We start from the raw sequence: 19,317 nt of genomic DNA, 5'->3' as shown, positions 1-19,317 counted from the left end.
TGCACCTTCCTCCCTTGCTTCTTCCCTCTACGGCTCCTTGAGTTTGTGCTGCTACTGGCTCACCTCAGGAATAGTGCTGCCTCTGAGGGTATCTTCTGGCTCTGCTGCAGTGTGAGAAAGCCCTTCAGATACCAAAGCCCTGGGTAAGAAGCCGGTTTCTTCCAGGAAGTCACCCTTTGGAATTGCCAGCCCTTATTTGTGCCTTTTGTGGATTTTGCCAGCCCTCTTGCTGTCTCCTGAAGCGAGCAGATGTTATTGCTACAGACTTGCCTAGTTGGTGGGTTGGTTTTGAACTGAGACAGCTTGGATGACTAAGGCAAAAAACACATTAGCAGCAGAGTGCAGGGTTTCCTTACTGTGGGGGGGAGTGAAAATGTCGCCCTGTCGACAGCCCTGACTTCTCTGGGGGGTCCCTTCTAAAAGTTAATAGTTTGCATCCCAGATTTAGCCTAAATGCAAAAGCATATCCTCACCAGCTACTGCAGTGACCGTTGATGTTAGGCGCTCCAGGCACAAGGAGGAGTTAGCTTTCTGACTTGCGGTGGAAGGGAGCAACAGAGGGTGTTGGAATAAACAGGATTAAAGGATTTCGTCCATAAATACAGGATTAAAGGTATCCAGCGCTCTGCAGGAGTCATTCAAACCAAGGAGAAACAAAGTAAGTTGTCTAGAAGGGCACAGCACTGTTTCAAGCCGGCCTGTGCGCACAGATCCCTGCACCACCTTATCCGTGTGTGCTGCTGCAGGGGTTACATCGCCCCCCCCCCCCCGCCCCGCATCTGTCCCTCCCACGGCGGTGCCCGCCGGCCCCGTGGTCCCAGGGGCTGGATCTGAATGAGCACCCCCATTGCCCCGCACCCCCAGTCCCCCCTCCTTGCGCCCCCCTTTCACACTGCACCCCCCGCCCCCCATTGCCCCCAGCCTTCCCCGGGGCTTCTGATGGCACAGACAGGGGGGACGGGCGCTCCGATGACTCCGGAGCCCCCCGCCGCGGCTGGGGGCACCCATGGGTGCAGCAGCTGGGCAATGCACATCTGGGCAGCGGCGCGCAGGCGCGGGGGCCCGTTCCCCCCCGCCCCCAGACGGCGGCACCCCCGGCCGGAGCTTTGCGCGCCCGCGGAGCCCTGCGCGGAGGGGGTGGTGGGGGTGGTGGGGGGGCTCGATCCCTCCTTCCCCGCGGCCCCGGGGAGTGGCCGCGGCTCCGCCGTATTTATCGGGGTGGGCGGTGGCGGCCGGGCCGGGCCGGCTCCATCCTCCCTCCCTCCCTCCCTCCCTCCCTCCCTCCATCCCTCCATCCCTCCATCCCTGCCCGCCTCCCGGTGCCGGTGACTGGAGCGGGCGGAGCCGCGGCGGCCGATTGGCTCCGGGCATCACATGCGGCGGGGCCGGGCCGGGCCGGGCCGGAGCCGGAGCCGGGCTGGGCTGGGCTGGGCACGGCGGAGCTCTCCCGCGGCGGGCACGGCAGCAGCGCAGCCCCTTCCCAGCCCGGAGCCCCCCCGGTCAGCGCGGAAGGGGCCGCGCTCGCCCTGCCGGCCACCCCGCCCGCCCCGGCCATGAGGTCGGGCCGGAGAGACGGCACCTGTGCGGGGAGGTGAGCGGAGCCCCGGAGCCTTCCTCCTCCCCCGGGCAGCCACAGCGGCGGGGAAGAGGAAGGGGTGGAGGAAGGGAAAGGGATATATATACACAGTTTTTTTTTTTTAAATATACCTATATATTTTACTGCGATCAATTCCGACCCCGCAACTGAAGCCCCCGGAGGGAGAAGTGCTGCGCGCTGTGATGCGTCTTCCTCTCGCCTCGGCTGCCAGTTTGGATTGTAGCGCCCGGCTCCGTGCACTGAGAGAATGGCTCGGTTTGGGGATGATCTGCCAACCCGCTATGGAGGTGGAGGGCCGGCCGGGGCTGGAAGAGGGAGCAGCCGGCAAGGTGGCCCCCAAGCCGGCCAAAGGATGTATAAGCAGTCGATGGCTCAGAGGGCCAGGACTATGGCTCTCTACAACCCCATCCCTGTCAAACAGAACTGCTTCACAGTCAACAGATCCCTCTTCATCTTCAGTGAAGATAATGTTATACGGAAATACGCCAAGAGAATAACAGAATGGCCATATCCTTTCAGGGAGGGTGTGTGGGCACGGTGGGGAGGGTGAGAGGGAGTCTGGGGGGAAGAGATCCCCGAGGGAGCTAAGGATGAGTGTCTGGTGCTAATGTAGACGTGCATGTGCGATCCAGTGTGTGTAATGGGTGTGTGACATGGATCCATGTGTCCGACATAATGTACGGCTGTGTAGCTGGGTATCATAGGAAATTGCTTCTGTGGGAATGGTGGAGTGTGCTTTTGACTATGCCAGGGATGTGTGTAAAAGACATACGTGCATTTCAGTGTGTGTTTAAGCTGTGAGATATACAGTTGCACAGATTTACATTACCTACAATTTAAGGCAAATGCAAAGGGTTCTGTGAGAGTCATGCTAATGAATCCTGAGTCTTATTTCCATCTTAGAGCCTTTCAACTCTTCTTTCTCACTCTGAACAGGAGGAGGAACATGGGATAAAAAAAATGGTGACACCTTAGCATTAAAGCTGCATTCATAGTAGGGACGTTGATAGCCAAGGTACCTTGCGAATCCCATTAATACAATCATTGCAGCTAGGTTTTTAGTACATCACCTCCTGAATCCATTAGAATCAACATGAATCTTGTCACTTTGATTAGGTGCTTAGCGTAAGCTTAGGCTGTACTAAAAAAAAAAAAAAGAAAAATAAAAAAGAAAAGCTCTGTGGCAGAGGGAGGCAGTAAGTGGAGAGAAGGATCATCTGCTGTATTGGGAAAGGGGCAGATGCCTTCTGTCTCAGAACCAGCTCCCAGGCCAAGTGAGCTGCAGAGGTCTTCCTCAGAAGGGGGCTTTGCTTCTAGTGATGTTCACAGTGGGGTTGTAAGCCATGAGAAAAGGGAAGCAGACTATTTGAGGTTACCAGGGAGTAGATATAGTGTGTGTGTGTGCATACAGGAGTGCATTACACTGGTGACCTCACGGGAGCTGGTTGTTTTCATTTGATATCACACACCTATTAATCCTCAGCTAACAGCAGCAAGGCCTCCTCCCAGCCTCCTAGCAACACTTTCAATTGCCACAGAGGCCAGCTCTCCTTCAGGCTTCCCCAGTTTTCACTTCCTGAGGAGCTAACAGGAAAAAAATACACCAGTAGAGTGAATGCACTTCCCGTGCCCCTGAACATACACCCATATTGCTCTTTCTGTCCCTGTTACAAAATCACAGGGATTGCTGTCCTTCCTCACCCATTGCTCCTTCCCTGCATTCAAGTCTGAATAAACGAGCTCCAAAGCTCCGGTGGCAGGCAGAGCATCGCATTTCCTGCCAGGCTAGACGCAGTCTAGCCCTCTCCCGTCTCTTGGGCAACTCGCCTGCGTCTTTCTCGTGAAGTGTGGGGAGGGGACCCACAGCTCTGCGGAGTCAGAGGGTTCAGCAGAGCCACCAGCCCTTCCCCACGCCGGAGCTGCGGGGCGAGGTGCCGGCCGGGCGGGCGGGGCAGGACGCTGTCCGCGGTGCTGAACGAGCGGAGCCGTCCGCGGTGCTGAACGAGCGGAGCCGTCCGCGGTGCTGAACGGGCGGAGCTGTCCGCGGTGCTGAGAGGAGCTCTCCGCCGCCCTGGGGCCCCGCCGCCGCCCGCGGCGCGGCTCCGCCCTGGGAGTGCAGGGGCTCGGCACGGCTCTGGGCTAGAGACGACGGAGAAAGGCAAGGGGGTACCTAGTGTCGGGTTTGCCTTCTTTCCCGTGAGATCTCTTCCCTCGTACTTCCCGGTAGGGCGCTGGCGATTTTAGTCTCACCGGGAGTAGGCATTGCAACCTAGCAGTAGTTCATGTTTTGGACCTGCGTAGACACTCTAAATAGAACTTTTCTAGCCCATCGCTTATTTACACTATGCGCTCAAGTTAAATGACAGGCAATTTCTGAAGAACAGTTCAGCAGATGTCATTCAGCTGTATAATCTATTTTGGGGCAGTTTAGCTTATCAATCTCATTTAAAAACAATAATTATTAATTGCTTTTTGTTCCCTTTGGACCTTTTGCTTTCTTGCTCCCAAATTCCTTGAGCAGCTCAGATTCTGTGTAAGTCACTAACTCTCTCAAAGAAGAGAGCCAATTTCCTACTTTTCTTCCAAAGACACCCCAGAAAGAACTGAGGAAGTCAAAGAGACTAAACAGCTTTAAAAAAGATGAGACATCTTAGAATGCTCAACTAATGTAACCGCTTAAGTAGAAATGGGATTTGGATAAGGTTCTCCTTGTGTGGTCTAGTGTTTTCTTTAACTTCTGGTCCCCACTCCATTTGAATACATGATTTTAGCTACAATCATAGCCAATTGTATTGTGCTGGCCCTGGAACAACATTTGCCGGATGGAGACAAGACACCTATGTCAGAGAGATTGGTGAGTTTGTATACACTTATTTACATTTTTTGTATTCGGTCTAATGCAAAAAGCAGTCAGCCACTCAGTGTTGTGAGTGCTTGTATCTATTTTAAAGATCCACATGTAAACAAATGGGCATTGACCTGATAATCAGAAAAAAATAAGTCAGTGACAACAAGTATAACTCTAACCTTCCAATCCCATCTTCACAAGAATGCTTCATCACTCTAGCCAGCCCTGCCCAATTGCAGGAGAAGAGATGGACCTTACATTATGATCAGAAGAGCAGCAAACTTAGGTTGTCTATAAACCAAGACAGGAAGGGACTGCCAAATGCTCAGAATTATCTGTAGAATCAAATGAACTTCTGTGATATTTTCCCAGGAAGTGGTAGAACAGAGTAACCTTTTAGGTTCGTATGTCTTTCAGCTATCTTCCTGCTACAACATATATCAAAGACCCTACAAAGGAAACTTTGGGTTTAGATGATTACACTTCCCTTCCAAAAAAAGAAACCAACTTACAGAGGAAAATAATTTACCTGCAGGCTTTATGGTAATGAGCCCAATTACCTTATTTCAAAAGAAAATATAAGAATAACTTTAAAATCATTCTTCCATTTATCATCACTGTAGGAAAAATGGGTAATATTTGGTTTGATTTTTCTCCTGCTGTTAATGATCTGGAACATCTTTCATGCCTTTCATGCATTAATCCTGGTGCATGTTCAAAGGATGAATAAATATGGATCCATATGTGTTTTACATGTAGATATTAAATTATGCAAACAAAGATAATATTAGGCTTGCTGCCAAAAGCTAGAGCCTCTGAATGCTGGTTGCTACAGTTTTGAAGGTGGTCCATACCAGTGGGCAAGTCTCAGTCTCATTCTTCAGAAACAGGAAAATGTGTGACAGATCTAGAAAGAGCTTCAGGGTCAGCTAGTTGATATTGCCTGTTTGGAAATGGATCCACCTACATTGTGTTTGCTTAGTCCCCTTCTGTTTGAATTATTTCTACTTAGGAAGAGGTGAGGGAAAAATTTAAGAACATGCATGTATGTTGATCTTTCTGTCATTAAACATGTCTTTGTATGTTTTGGGATTGGCTAGCAAGGCAAGCCTGGGTTTGTGAGCAAAGCACAGGTTTAGACCCAGGGTAATGATCGAGCTGAGGAAATACCTTCCATAGTTAAGAACATATGGACTAGTGAAGGCAAAAAGTAGTTTTGTGGATGTTCTGGCTTGGTAGGTATGGTTAGCACACTGTTTCTATGTTCTTCTATGTCCCTAGATTTGTAAGGGGATCCTAGAGGCTTTTTATTGGTCCTTTTCCCCATTGTATTAATTTCATTTTACAGCACCCAGTACCGCACACACAACTTCAGTTCCTGCCCAAATCATTCCCAAGGAGGGCACTGGCATTACCACTGAATATTGTAAGATAATGGTATGAGTTAAGTGCACAGTCTCCACCTTTTCGACTCTGCCTTGGTGATGAAGGAAGATTTAACCCCTGATTTTTGTCCCAAACACTGTTGTGCAGCATTGTCTTTGATCCAGACATTCTGAGTCGTTTTAACTACAGCACATTTGTAACACTGAAATATAAAGGGGTTTATCATAGAATAACACTGAGAATCTTTACAAGCCATGAAATATTTTCTATTTCCAACATATGCTGGAAAGATTAAGCATTGTGAATAAGAAAAACTGTCTTCTGGTTTTCCAAGTGAAACCTCTTTAGAATGCTCCTGCTGCTTCCACAAACTGTAAGTTGTTCCATTGAAAATGTTACAAATCTGTGCTAAACCAGAGCAGGCGAACATTCCCATACATTTACAGGCTTGTTGAGCCAAATTATAAGTCCATGCAGAACAACAGGTGCTTTATTGCTGTGTTTGGCAGGAATGGAATTTGCCTTTTTTTGGTTAATGATTTATGGATATACTTTTCCTTCTCCTGGGTTTATTAAAGTCTCCAAATTGGAGTGAGGGCTCATCACTGAAGAGTGAATCAGATCTTAAGGGTATGAGATACACATCACAAGCCTTTTATGACCAGGAACTGTAGGCAGAGTTGTTGAAGGAAAACCAAAGCTGCCCAGATACTTTGTGCCACAGATGACACAAAGACAAAAATGTTAAGTTTTTCTGTTTGTTAAAGCTGAGAAAAAGAGGGAGGCGTCCATACAAATATTTTCATGATTTTTCTCTTCTAATAAAAATTTTCTTCTATGTGTCTCCCCAGAGACCCAAGATATGAACCTGCAGTGCAATCTCACTTGGCTGTTTTCTGTGCTCGTGTTACTTGTCAAGCAGGGTTAATTAAGCACATGGGACGAGCAAGTGATGTGTCAGTATATGCAATGTTTCAAGAATTGGAATGGCTGAGTTATGAATAATCTTTCTCTGTCAATTTTCTGCATGTAGTTTGTAGCACAGAAAAACATTACTTGACTCTAGGATAGAAATTCTGATCAAAACCAGGGCTCTGAAAAAACACCAGTTTGGTGGTCAAAGCATTTAGTGGTGAACTGGAGCATTGGCTTCAAGTCCTTGCTCTGTAGACAAGAGAAATAAGCTCATTCTTCCACTAGCGGCAGAATGACCTACACCCTAGGTTCTTGCCTGCTCTGAGCTGGGAGTCTCTCATGCTTTGGCTGCTGGAAGTGTTTATTTCACATCAGTAATTATCCACTGGAACAGAGATGCTACAAACTTGCTACTGTCCATCTCAGCTGAGTACCTTAGCCAATAGGTTGTAGAGTCAGTCTCTCTCTGTCCCAATAAATATTGCATTGTTTGTACACACTGGAGTGATGCCAACTGAAAAGATGCTGAGGGAGTTGTACTGTGTGGCCCAGAGCCTGGTGGTGAGAGCTCCAAATGTAGGAATGTGAACTTCACATCTGAGCCCTGAATGGCCTTGCAGGTAGATGCCCTGCTCGTGATGCTCTTGGCTGTCCAGACTGAGGCACACTTGTTCTCTCCCTGTCTCCTTCCTAATTTCTCAGTTCTTCATGAGAAGCTTCAGTAGACCATAGGTTTGTCCCAGCCTGACAGTGACGATATCAGAACTTGCAGGACAGGAAATGTATTTTCTGCCCTGTTCTGGGGCACACCCTGTTTGAGGACACCAGTGGGTCTGTAGGATGTTCGTCTGCATGTCACTGTAGGGCTCTGAGTGTGTGGCTCCCCTGCATGTTTTTGATGTGAGGGCAGAATATAACTTTCCTCAGCTATTCAGCATGACAGCTCTTGCACTTTACTAATGGATTTAATTCTTTACCCTATCCACAGGCACTTCGTGCAGTCATATGCGAGCTGTTCATATTAACCTTTGCATGAACAAAGTCTTACACACCCAAACCTATTAAGGCTGTCACATCCAAAGGCCAAGGAAAGCCACTAGGACATGGACTAGGAATAGTAATGACTTTCCAGACTCAGAAGTTGTTTCTGATCTGAAACATATTGATTAAATGCGTGTTTGGCCCAGTCTCAAGCTTTGCTGTGTCCACAGCAAACAACCTCCTGGCACAGCTCTGGCTGCTGCCCAAATTCTCCACCCTCCTTCCAAGCACGCACACTGATACTCATTATCACCTGCTTTCCCACTCTTGAACCCAAGCAGCAACACAGCCTTCTGTCTGAAGGGGGCTGCACGGTGCCCCGGCAGCAGGATTTCTGAGTCAACAGCAGTGCCATTTCAGCGCTGCACAGGGCATGTCACTCATGTCCTTGCCCTCCAGCTCCTTCCATTACACACAGTCATGTGAATCCTTTTTTTCAGCAGCAGGCCCCACTACCTAATGGGGCATAAATTTTATTTTTCATCCCGTTGTTACTGCCCTGATTCTTAGGCTAAATCAGTGTAAATTTAGACAGGTTTTAGAAAAGACCCTCTTTCTATCCCCTCTTATTTCCCCAGCTACTCCCTGCCAACCCTACAGATCACAGTTTTTCTTTGTAATACCCAAGCCCATCTGCGAGTCTTCCTGCTTCCCTAGAAGCTGACAAGAACTTCTTTGACCCAATTCCTAAGAGCTCTGTGTAGTCCTAGCTTTGGGAAGAGCATATTCTATCAAACCCTTGAGTACCTGACCCCTGGGTCTTTAAAGCTGGGAGCTGTACTGTAATCACAAGGCACCTGACCTAGATTGAGCAAACAGCTGGTAGCAGAGTAGTTATAAGGCTTCCAGGAAGTGAGGGAATAATGAGGGGGAGTGTGTGTGTGTGTGTGTGTTAGAAGAGCTATTTTTAGAGGCATGTTAGTAGTTGTGGGATGGAAATATAGGATGGGCTAGAAGGTCTTTGCTTGCAAAGATTTTGTATACTTGTTGAACTAGAAGGTGTTGTGGGTTTGAAGAGCAGGCAGATGAAGCTGTTAGGGTGCTCCTGTGTGCATAAGGGAAAGCAGGGGAGCAGTAAGGTAACTTCTCCTGAAATCACATGTGATGATTTCTGACCCTGTCTTCCTTCTTCCCTATTTTCTGTACTGGGTTGGAGTCCTGGGATGCCTCTAGCTCTTGCTGTGGAGAAACTGCTGGAAGGAGAATCTTACTGTAGGATTTCTGTTGAAGGTCATAAAAGGTCTGATGGCCTTGCCTTGTTCCTGCTTCTCTGTGGGTAAATAGCACTGAGATGGGCAGCTGGAGCTTCTCAGTCTGTCGGTGATAGCTTCTGTATCCTATGAGCAGTGTCAGTGAGGCTCTGTGAAGGGGCAGAAGGCTTGTAGGTGCTGCTGTTTGTGGAAACAGCATTTTCAAGGAGAAGCTAGTTTTGGGTTTGCTTTTTTTTCCCCTCTATTTCAGCCAAGGGCCTACAGTGTGAGCTCAACAGTCACCTGCTCTGTTTTGCTGTCTAGCCAGTTAGTGTGTGTGTGTGATCTGCTTGTGACTGGTCATCTTGCCTGGCTGTAGAGGAATGGGAGATGGAGTTGCTGGGGCTGTGAGGTTAGGAAAGGTAGAGGGGAGTAGACATGATATAGGGTGAAGGATGAAGTATATGGAGGAGCTTGGATCACTGAGCTGTGTAGGGATGCGGGGTGTTCCTTTGTAGGAAACAAAACTTTAATTCAGCCACTGATGGAAAAGCCTGTCCAGAAGTAGTAGTTTCCAGCAGCTTGGAAGCATCTTCAGTAATTAGTGCTTTGTGACTGACTTGCTGAGATGGGTATACATTGATGTGCTAAGCGTGTAAGCCTCTTTGGGAGGGGTATGCTGTTATACTGGTCTTCTAGGTGTGAAAAACCCGGCTTTCTGTAACAAGTACTTATGCCTAAAGCATGGGTCCGCGTGCCAGTGCTGGGTCAGAGTGGAGCAAGAGTTGCCACGCCTGTAAAATAAATTCTTGTATCAAAACTGCTGCTTCTTGTTCTGTGGCCACAAGACTTGACATTCATGTTCTTTCTGTATAAGAGAACTAAAATCACCTTTTGTCATTAGCAGAATTGCAAAATGTAAACAACCGTGCATCGAACAGCAGCTCATCTCTTTGGCTCTGATGGTCAGAAATGCCAAAGCCACTGGAACAAACATTTCTAATCTCTTAATTTGTGAGTTTACTTCCCTTTTGGGTGGGGCTGCTTTGCCTCCATTGACTTCAGTTGAAATCAGGGATCTAAGGCACATTTGAAAATTGGTTACAGGTGCCAAAGCTAATTAACATGTTCTTGAAATTGATGCCCATTACTTTCACCTCTTGCTTTGTTCCCATTACTTGCCCACATCTTTCTTCCAAATGCAAATGCTTCCATTTGGCATTGAATTTGTGTTGAAACTCTTATCAATAAAGTATAATACTGAGGGATCTGGTGCCATAGATGAAAAAAAGGTGTAGTAAAACTGTGGAGACTAAGCTTGATTTTTCTCTCTTCTGAGCTAGGACAGGAAGCTGTGATCCCATGGTATGCTTTAGTCTGCACCCTGGGCCTGAGGCACAAACCTTACTGCTTCTGCTGTTAATGGAAGGGAGTGGGGATTTCTCCCTGAACCAGATACACAGTGAAAGAAAAACAAATGAGTCTGCAGCTGTGGAAATTGAGAAGATGGAGGAGAAAGTATGAAGGAAGAACTGATGGAATAAATGATAAATAAATAATTTCCTGCCAGTGTTTGCAAGCTTGCTCTGCTGACTGTTACTCCCCGAGATATCATCTTGTTTCAGTTTCCTGGATGAATTGTAAAGCACATGTTTTCTTCCATGTCAATAATTACAGAAATATGTGATCTCAAGTTTAAATATACCCTTAGAGCAAAACTTCAGTATTTAAGATTCCCTCCAGAATATTGAGTAAAGGTGGAAAGCGTGGGGTGAAATGATCAGAATAAAGGTAAACAGAATTTCCAATGTGAAAAAAAATTGGCCTTCAGAGAAATAATAATGAAATTCTTCTCTATGCTTAGTTCCAGTAAACTTAAACCTTTTGGTTTCAACTCTGCTCAGAGAGCTGAAAAGGGCATGAAGTTGGTGCGTGTAGTTTGTATGACTCTTACTATCAGTGCATAAGCATAGGTATCTCCTTGACACCTTTGATTTTTATTCTTTTTCAGGATGACACTGAGCCGTACTTTATTGGAATATTTTGTTTTGAAGCTGGTATAAAAATCATCGCTCTAGGGTTTGTTTTTCATAAAGGCTCTTACCTCCGAAATGGTTGGAACGTGATGGATTTTGTCGTGGTCCTCACAGGGTAAGTGACCTCCTCTGGCCCTAAGTTTAAGGGGAACTTTTGCTTTGATTTGTGTTGGTTTTTAACTGTGGATTGGGGTGGGAGTGATTTTTAGTGAAATAGTACTAAACCCCTGCATTTCTGACCTTAATGTCTTTAAATAATGGCTATTGTGCTGAATGAGTCGCTTCCAAAGCATTGTTTGAACCAACTAAAAAGAGGTTTTGAGGGTATTTATTTGTATATATGCTGGCATGTGTCTTATCCAGACGTTTACTGACATTTCTCAGACTCTGCAGGTTCTAATTGCCACTAGGTACTTGAACCTGATTTAAATCTATCTATCTTCTGACATTATAGGATAACTTTAAAAGTCAACATGGAGTGAGCTAACAAATTAAATGCATCCCATTTTTAAGCTATTGCAACTCTGAAACCAGTGAAGTTTCTGCAGGAATGAATTTGGTCTGCTATAAAATAACTTTCCTAAAAATAATTCAAAGAGGGTGCATGTCTTATAGAGGACAGAGCTGAAAATGTTACCTGTGTATTTTGTACCCTGGTTTGAAATGATATCGCTAATTTCTTTTTTGGAAACGCTTACAATGTTTTTATGTTACACGTTGCAACAGTTTCTATATCTATTTATAAAAATGTAGTGTCATGCTAGTGAATAATGAAAATACAAACATTAAGTAACACTTACGGTCTACAAATGGTGCTTTAAAGCTCCAAAGGAAATGTTCCAAAGGTCTGCTTGAGGTCCTGATCTTGCAGCTTTCATCTTGGAAGGATTTCAGTTAGTTTTTCCCCCTGAAAACTGCAGTCTGGCTCTTGTTATTAATATGCACTCATTTCACACACCTTCTCTGCTACTGTGTGTGATGAACATATATATTCTTTGGTCTGATTAGTAGCATAGAGCAGAATGCTGTTAGGAAAATGCTTGCATACATATACAGATGTATTCATTAGATACATTATCACTGTAATTCTATTTGCATTCAGTGCACCATGTGATATAGCAATTGAGAGGCCAAAGGGAATTCTTTATGTATTGAGAGGAAGAAAATAAATATGCAGGGCTTGATTCTCCTGCTGCTGGGGCTGCGTATTTAATCAATAGAAACTTCAGTGGAGCCACAAGGAGAATCAGATTTACATACTTGGAAGCATAGGGGGTACCAGGCTGAAAAGAGAATTAGCACAGATGCTACAATTATTCACACCGATGTTATGTTCTGATTCCTAGTTAGCACTATGCCCTTTTGTGTGTTTGCAAAAAAAAAAAAAAAAAAAAAAAAAATCAAGGCCCTGATTCTGGAAAGGACTTTGGCAAGTGCTTTAATTTATCCTTCAGCAAAGCTTTCAAGTACATGTTCGAATTCAGCTGACTTCAGTGGTTCTGTACTTAAAGTTAAGGCTATACATAAAAGCTTTCCTGAATTACAGCCATATTGTTATTTGTTTAGGCATGTTTTAGATTTGGGGTTTTTTTTCATAAACACAGGCCGAGAATCAAAATAGGTTTGTTTTTTTTTTTTTAAACTGTGACTAGCTGTGACTGAGACATTCAAAGTTTTGCAACAGTAGCTGAAACATTGCGTGTGTGTGCCGTGCTTGTGGAATCACAACTGAATGCGCGATGCTGTAGGTGTGACACCAACATCTTACTGGTGCCGGTTTTATTGTGAGTGCTATTTGCAGTGCTGTTTGATCTCTGAGCATAATTGCGGAATATCGCCTTGATTAGGCAGCTGTAATAAGGAATCCTGTTGCCATCTGCAAACACGCGTATTCTTTTGAAGTACCATCCTGTTAACGTCAAAGCTGCTGGTTTCCAATGGTGATACTAGCTGGGTTGTATTGAAATTGTCTTGTACATGGACTTCCCACCAGGCAGGCAATGCAGGGAAGGCGAAGTGTAAACTGATTGACATTAAGTCCAAGAGTCATCTCCACTGAGGAAATCCACAGACCTCTAATCCTGTAATTCAAGGGCTGCATTTAGCAAGGCGCCTGTGCTCATGCCAAATTTTTGGTGTCTAGGGGGGGCCCTACTGAAAATAACAGGGTTACTCATGTGCTTGGTTAGATAAATGCTTTCCTGAATGTGGGGCTGTATTTCCAAACCCAGTTCATGAGGTGGAGGGACCTACAGTAGAGAAATACTGTTGAAAGATCTGCAGCTTCACACAGGGGATTGAATTAGTGTTTTCTCTGTAGCCTGTTGTGTTTTGCTCTGAATTTCCTAGATCCTTATTATGTTCTTAGCTCACTCCTGTGTTGCCATGGGTCTGTGCTAGAAAGCAGGAGCTCCTCTTCCTTGGGCTTCCCTCACTGTCCAGAAACCTTTTCATCTGCCCGTCACCTACCCTAGCTCGGCTAGCAAGGGGAAGTCTGGGCAAGGCCATTTATTGGAGGTGGACATCATCCTGGCATTTCTGTATCGAGACTTTAAAGACAGGTTGCTGAGGAAGAACTTTTACTACTGACAAACCTGGTTGTTTCTCCAGGGAGGGGCTGTGAGGTGGTGACACAAGCGGGACCTTAATTTTCATTTCTGTGGAAGGTAGTCTCCGATCTGTGTGTTTCAAAAAATAATCAGGCAGGTTCTGTAACTTATTAGAGAATAATAGAAAAGGACAGCACTAAACTCGTATTTAATGTGTTCTTATAAATATAGATAGGTAGGACATCAGGTTTTGAAATATCATTTTACTACTCTATCAAAAGCTTTCCTTTGCCATATGTGCAAGATTTCTACTTGAAAATGTTAATTCATGTTTCCCAGGCAGTGATCAGCATTCAGTTCCTAAGCTCAGTTTCACATTGATCTTCAATATTATAGAGGGATTTTGATTTCTCTTTTTTTCTGTGTAAGCATGAACGGTCAAGAAAATGCATTTCATGGTACCACATGCAGAGTTGTATACTTGCTAATCCTGTTGAGTGCACATTTTTATTAAGGTAAATGGTGAATGTCAGAAAATCTGATCTCACTTTCAGCTTTTAGCTAAAACCCATAAAAGCAAAGAGCAGCTTTGCTCTTGTTAGCTGTTTCCGTAGGAAGAAGGCCAGCCAGTGTCTGGGTGTGTTTTGGAGGAGGCTGTGGGGGAAGGCTCTGCATTTATTGAACTTACCCTTATGAAAATATTACAGTGATCATGCAGTAACCCTTTCCACCTGTTTTTTCCAAACCCACTTTTTGCTACTTAATGCCTGCACACCGCCATTACTGATAAATACATATTTTTTTTATTTGCCTGCAATGATGGACATTTTGTCAAAATCAGACAGTAGAACTTGTTAATCAGAAAATAAATTAGGGCTATGTTATATACAGCCAGGATCAATATCCTATTGAGCTAAACTGGAGTCTGACAGATAGTGGCCCAAAATGGCTTGGTTTGTTGTTCCGGAAAACACTCCCTCAGTTTCTTTCCACAGCAATGCTGTGGTGCCTTTTTCTCATTTACTTTCAAGGAAGCATGCTGATTTGCTGTTAATAAAGGCCTGGAAAAATAATAGATTGCTGCTTCTTGAAGGATTTTGTTTCCTTTGTAATTTTTTTAGCTATTTCTTGTAAACTCCTCCAGTTGTAGATGAGTATCGAGGAAAGCTGCCCTGCTGTGATGTGCCTGTTGCCACTGTGGAGAGAGACACTTATATTTTATAGCTCCTGCTCATTTTATTTTCACATTTTTGTGGGATTGCATTCGTTCCAGTGATGACATCACCCATTAGCAGCTCTAAATCACACAAAACCGCAATTTCTCAACTAGCCTGGGACTATATGATCTTAATGCACTTTTCCCAAGGTAGGAGTGAAGGGACTTTTTACTTTATTGCTGCAACCTGTCTTGGGGTGGAAACCGCAGAAATCCACAGTTGTCTTAGGAACAGAGTCCTCCCTACATACAAGCCCCTCAGATGGCAGTGAATGAAGCTATGAGCCTGGATTCAGGGTCTTGAGGGTTCAGACCTGTTCCCGTCGGAGCTCATCGGAAGATTTCTCCTGGTGTCCAGGACTTTGAACACAATAGCCTGAAAAACTGCTGTACTGGGTTAAACTACAGACATCTTCTCTAGCTGGAGCTGGTGTAATGGGGTGGCCGCTGAGGGGAAGAATGGAGAACAAGGCATGGATAAAATGATTCTTATCTTCTTGATTCCAAAAATTCAGATGTCTGGGGATTTTTGAGAAAAAATATGGGTCTGATGGCTTTTAAACTGTGGTCCAAGAGGACTGTCCTCCTTGGTTGTGTTTTGGAGCATGTTTATACTTTTGGCTTCATTGTATCCTGGGTAATGGGTCTCATGGTTTAATTGTATACCACAAGAAAAGGTGCTGATTATCCCTTTTTTCATCACTAGCTACCTGAGATTTCCTTTGGTGCCTTCTAGATTTTGTATAGTAATATCTGGAGAATAATCATTCCTTTTTCTGCATGCTTATAGTTTTATGAATCTCCAGCATTTCCCCGGTCAGAGATTTATGTTGCCCAGCCTCCCTTGACTTGAGAGCTTTTCTGTGCACCACTGACCTATGCTGTTGCTCTGGTCCTTTCCTAGTTCTAGCATATCTTCTTGGAGGCAGTGACCACAAGCTGGTATAAATAAATGGAATGCTTGAAAGGATCATGCTCTGTCCTTTATGGGCAGAGTTAATTTTTTTGGCTTTCAATCAGCCTGGATTAAACACTCTTGAAGAGTCCTGGTAGCTTCTTGAGCCAGTTGGATCGGCTGCCTGGATCTCTGGGTGGGACTGGCAGAGACAGAGTGTGCCAAGCCTGGAGCTGCCAAATGATGTGCACAAAGTCTCTGTGCTGTTACTGATGTCTCAGGCTGTCGGGAACAAATTACAAAAGCTAGAATTATCTTAATTGTCTGGATGACTGAGAAATGTGCTCCTAGCTCCTGGTGGTGCTAATAATTTGGAAGGTAACTCATTTAGTAGCATAATAAAGACCTGTTCATCCTTGATATTAGCTTTGCTAGTTACCAGGATCATCTTAGTATGTGGGCAGTCTGAGATGCTATTCCTGGTGCAGTGTATGAGGAGCAGCAGTAGCCTTGGTTGCAGTGATGGCTGTCAAAGGGGGATGCATAGGAACCATCCAACCTGGTCTGTGCAGCAGGCTATGAACCTCTGATCTTTCAATTTGAGGTGGATGTACCTCCTAGACAGGGTATGGGGTGAGATGTGACCACAAAAGTATTTGAGAAGTGGATGGCTGGTTGAGGGCATGTTCCTGTGCATTCAAAAGCCCTTAGACTAGGATGTCTGAATTATGGAGCCTTATGTGACTGGCTCTTGTGTACTTCCCCAAACACCTCAATCTTGCCACCTGCAAATAACCATAGAACATAATAATTGGCAAAGCAAAATTAAAATGAAGTAAAAACCCTTGGATGCCTTGCCAGCATCACTTTAGACAGTATGCTCAGTACTTTGTTTATAAGCTTTAGATCTAGACACCTAAGGAATAAAGGGGCTAGGAGGAGGGAAATGCAGATTTCTCTCTGCTTTTCCGACATGGAACTTTTGGCACTTCTGTGCTAGAAAGCAAAGCTGAGCAGCAACAGGAGTTGGGAAAATGGATACTTTAACAGGGACAAGCTTCCTCTTGATTAGTTGTCACAAGGAGAACGAGTAAGCTTCTTTACATGGTTATAGAGTATGGGTGGTGATGGACTAAGGCTGACTGCTATGAGCATTGTGCATGAGTCATGCTAAGAGCAAAGCCTCTATAGATTTTAATGGAGCTGATCTTTGTTTTCAATTTCTTTTATGCTCCAGTGATGGATGGATACTTGCTGGCTCAGAAGAGCTAAGGGTACCTTCTGAAATTAAATCAGATAAAAAAATTGACAAGGCAAAGGGAATTTACCTGTATTCCTGAATGCAAGGTGTTAACTGGTGATCTGGCTGGTGTATGGGGGCAGTAATGGAGGAAGGCAAGTAACCAATTTTTTTTTTTTTTGAGGCAGAGAAAATGAGTGGTGAGTAACAACTGGAAGGGAAGAGGGCATGTGAGGTCTCAGTTTGAACAGTCAAAAATAGTTTGAAGTTCTTCTCTTTTCTGTCCCTTGGCCATCTGGGCTCTTGGGGAGCTGAAGAAGCACTTTCCTTCAAAGGAGAAGATGCTGGACAGGGAGGAAGGATTTGTGGGCTCTAAACCCACCTTGGCAAATGTTCCTGTTTCCTTTTATGCACTATTACAGCCAGTTTTGCCCAGTGGGGCAGCAGGTTCCTTGGGATTGGAGCCTGCTTTCCATCTGGGCTTGTTTCACCTAGCAAAGGGGGTCCCAGGCCATGCTAAGCCTGTTGGAGTGTTAATTAGGGCTTATGCCTTTTTTTGTTACTTATAGTGGCTTTTGTGCATTGATTTTGGTGGGGTGGGTAGAGGCAGGTTGAGTTAAGCAGGTGGGTGTGTAATTGTGTGGCTGGCTGCTAAATTAGAAGGAGACTTTCTTGAGCAGAGGAGGACTCAGGGCTGTGCTTAGAGGAAGACTACAGATGGTCACAGACCCTCAGAGGACCTGCAGGTGGGGATGGCCCTTCCCTGGCAGAAGTTATCCTTGAAGCATAGCTCTGGTCTGGTTGCAGCAAACCGAATGTTTCAGGTCAGATTACTTCTCAAGGGCAAATAGATAATGAGATTGATGTGCTTCTCTCTTACTTTATTAGAAGTGACTGCAAGGTATTGAATATCTGGTATGTGAACTGATAAATGATGGTACCACACAACAAGAAGCCAGAAAGTTGAGGCACAGACAAATACCTTTTCTCCAAAGAGAGAGGAAATAAAAGCATTTCTTCCGATTCCCATCTTGTGCTGCTTTCCATGTTTTGTGCCTGTTTATGCTTCTCTGAAGCTTTTTGTTCACGAAGAGAGGAGTGTTAGACACCATCTGAGGGTTCTTGCATCTCTCTGCCTTGTGGGCCCTGAAGTTGGGCAGCTGTAAAATAAAAGTGGCCATCCTAAGTGAAAGGGAGGTATGCTTCCTCATCACAGCCAGAGCTTTATGAAAGCCAGGCAGGATCATTAGTCCAGAGTCCAGACAGCATTTTTAGCTTTTTATGGCTCCCAAAGGGAGCTGGTGGCAGGGAAGTATTGTCTCTTGTGAGGGCACCAGCCGTACCATACAAAGGCAATTGTGGAGACTGCAGGTGGGAAGAGGACTCTGGACCTTGTGATCTGCTCCTAATGTCTGATCCTGCCCTAGCAATCATGTAGTGTGGGCATCTGCTTGACTGCTTGTTCTCCTCTATAGGTGGAAAGCATTGTATAGCTAGCTGCTATTATAGCTGGGTATGAATACTAGGAATTCAAAACCAAAACAACAAACAAAACTGCAACTATGAAGTGCTCTGATGTTCATTTTCTTAATGCTTCCCAGTTTAAAAACAAAAAAAACCAAACCCAAAACACCCAAGTCCTCTGTGTGGTGTTGAGCGCTGTCTCATGATTAGATGAGGAGGAGTGTGCAGGATTTCTCAGACTCCTGTTCCTCAAATGTTGCTTCTGCTGCTGTGTCCCAGTTCCCAAGTGGCCAGCTTTTGATAGCAAAGTGCCTGCTCATCTGAGATAATAAGAACCTGGCTGTGATTGTTGAAAAGAATGAGGATTTAGAAAATCAGCCTAGTTTTAATTGTAATCTAATCCTGAGTGCCAGGAGCAGCAGCATCGCATTTGCACGCGCATCCTTGGATTCACAGCTCACCCCAAAGGTTTTGGGTGCTCTGGGACCATTGCCTTCCTCAGGGCTCTCTGAAAACATCAGGGAAACTTGGAGGTGGAAAACTGATCTTCCATTTTGTTCTTTGCTGAACCACTAACAAGGTCTGTGGGACGTTCTGGCCAGGGCAAGGCTTCAATGCTGGAACCAGGAGGATGAGCAGCTCCAGGTCTCTGTATAGGTAACCCAAGCTCTAGGGTCAGCACCTGGCGTTTGGATACCTGGAGATGCTTTTTGACACCAAGGTTAGGCTCTTTGCTTAACTTCAGCTATCTTGGATCTTCCCTGTGCTGAAGGATCTGACTGAATTGGGATGGAGGGAAGGGATCCTCTGTGACTGAGTTCAGTAATACCAGTGGCTGCAGGATGAATGGGGCAGAGTGTACGTTGCATGAACTCCTGGCTGCGTGGGATGGTCACTTTTGTGCCATGGGGAAGCCTGGCAGCTTAGGCTGAGGAAGAAG

The 19,317-nt window shown here is 45.3% G+C and overlaps 1 protein-coding gene across 10 annotated transcripts in view; it reads left to right on the top strand.

The window, feature by feature from the left end:
* Positions 1-1,401: 1,401 nt before the first annotated feature.
* The window catches only part of CACNA1B (calcium voltage-gated channel subunit alpha1 B), a 310,095-nt gene continuing 292,179 nt past the window's right edge, over positions 1,402-19,317 (top strand). For 9 of the 10 annotated variants that reach the window (XM_052815096.1, XM_052815094.1, XM_052815095.1 and 6 more), the window contains exons 1-2: positions 4,351-4,451; positions 10,989-11,128. In XM_052815096.1, coding sequence (XP_052671056.1) covers positions 4,359-4,451; positions 10,989-11,128 — 233 coding nt within the window. In that variant the 5' untranslated portion in view covers positions 4,351-4,358. Of the gene's footprint in view, positions 2,105-4,345; positions 4,452-10,988; positions 11,129-19,317 lie in introns of those variants that run through there. The other variant, XM_052815098.1, reaches the window with a different exon arrangement.

Source organism: Harpia harpyja, chromosome 19 (genome assembly GCF_026419915.1).
Source record: "Harpia harpyja isolate bHarHar1 chromosome 19, bHarHar1 primary haplotype, whole genome shotgun sequence".
NCBI lineage: Eukaryota > Metazoa > Chordata > Aves > Accipitriformes > Accipitridae > Harpia > Harpia harpyja.
Note: the sequence above shows the minus strand (reverse complement) of the source record. Positions and strands in the feature narration are given on the sequence as shown.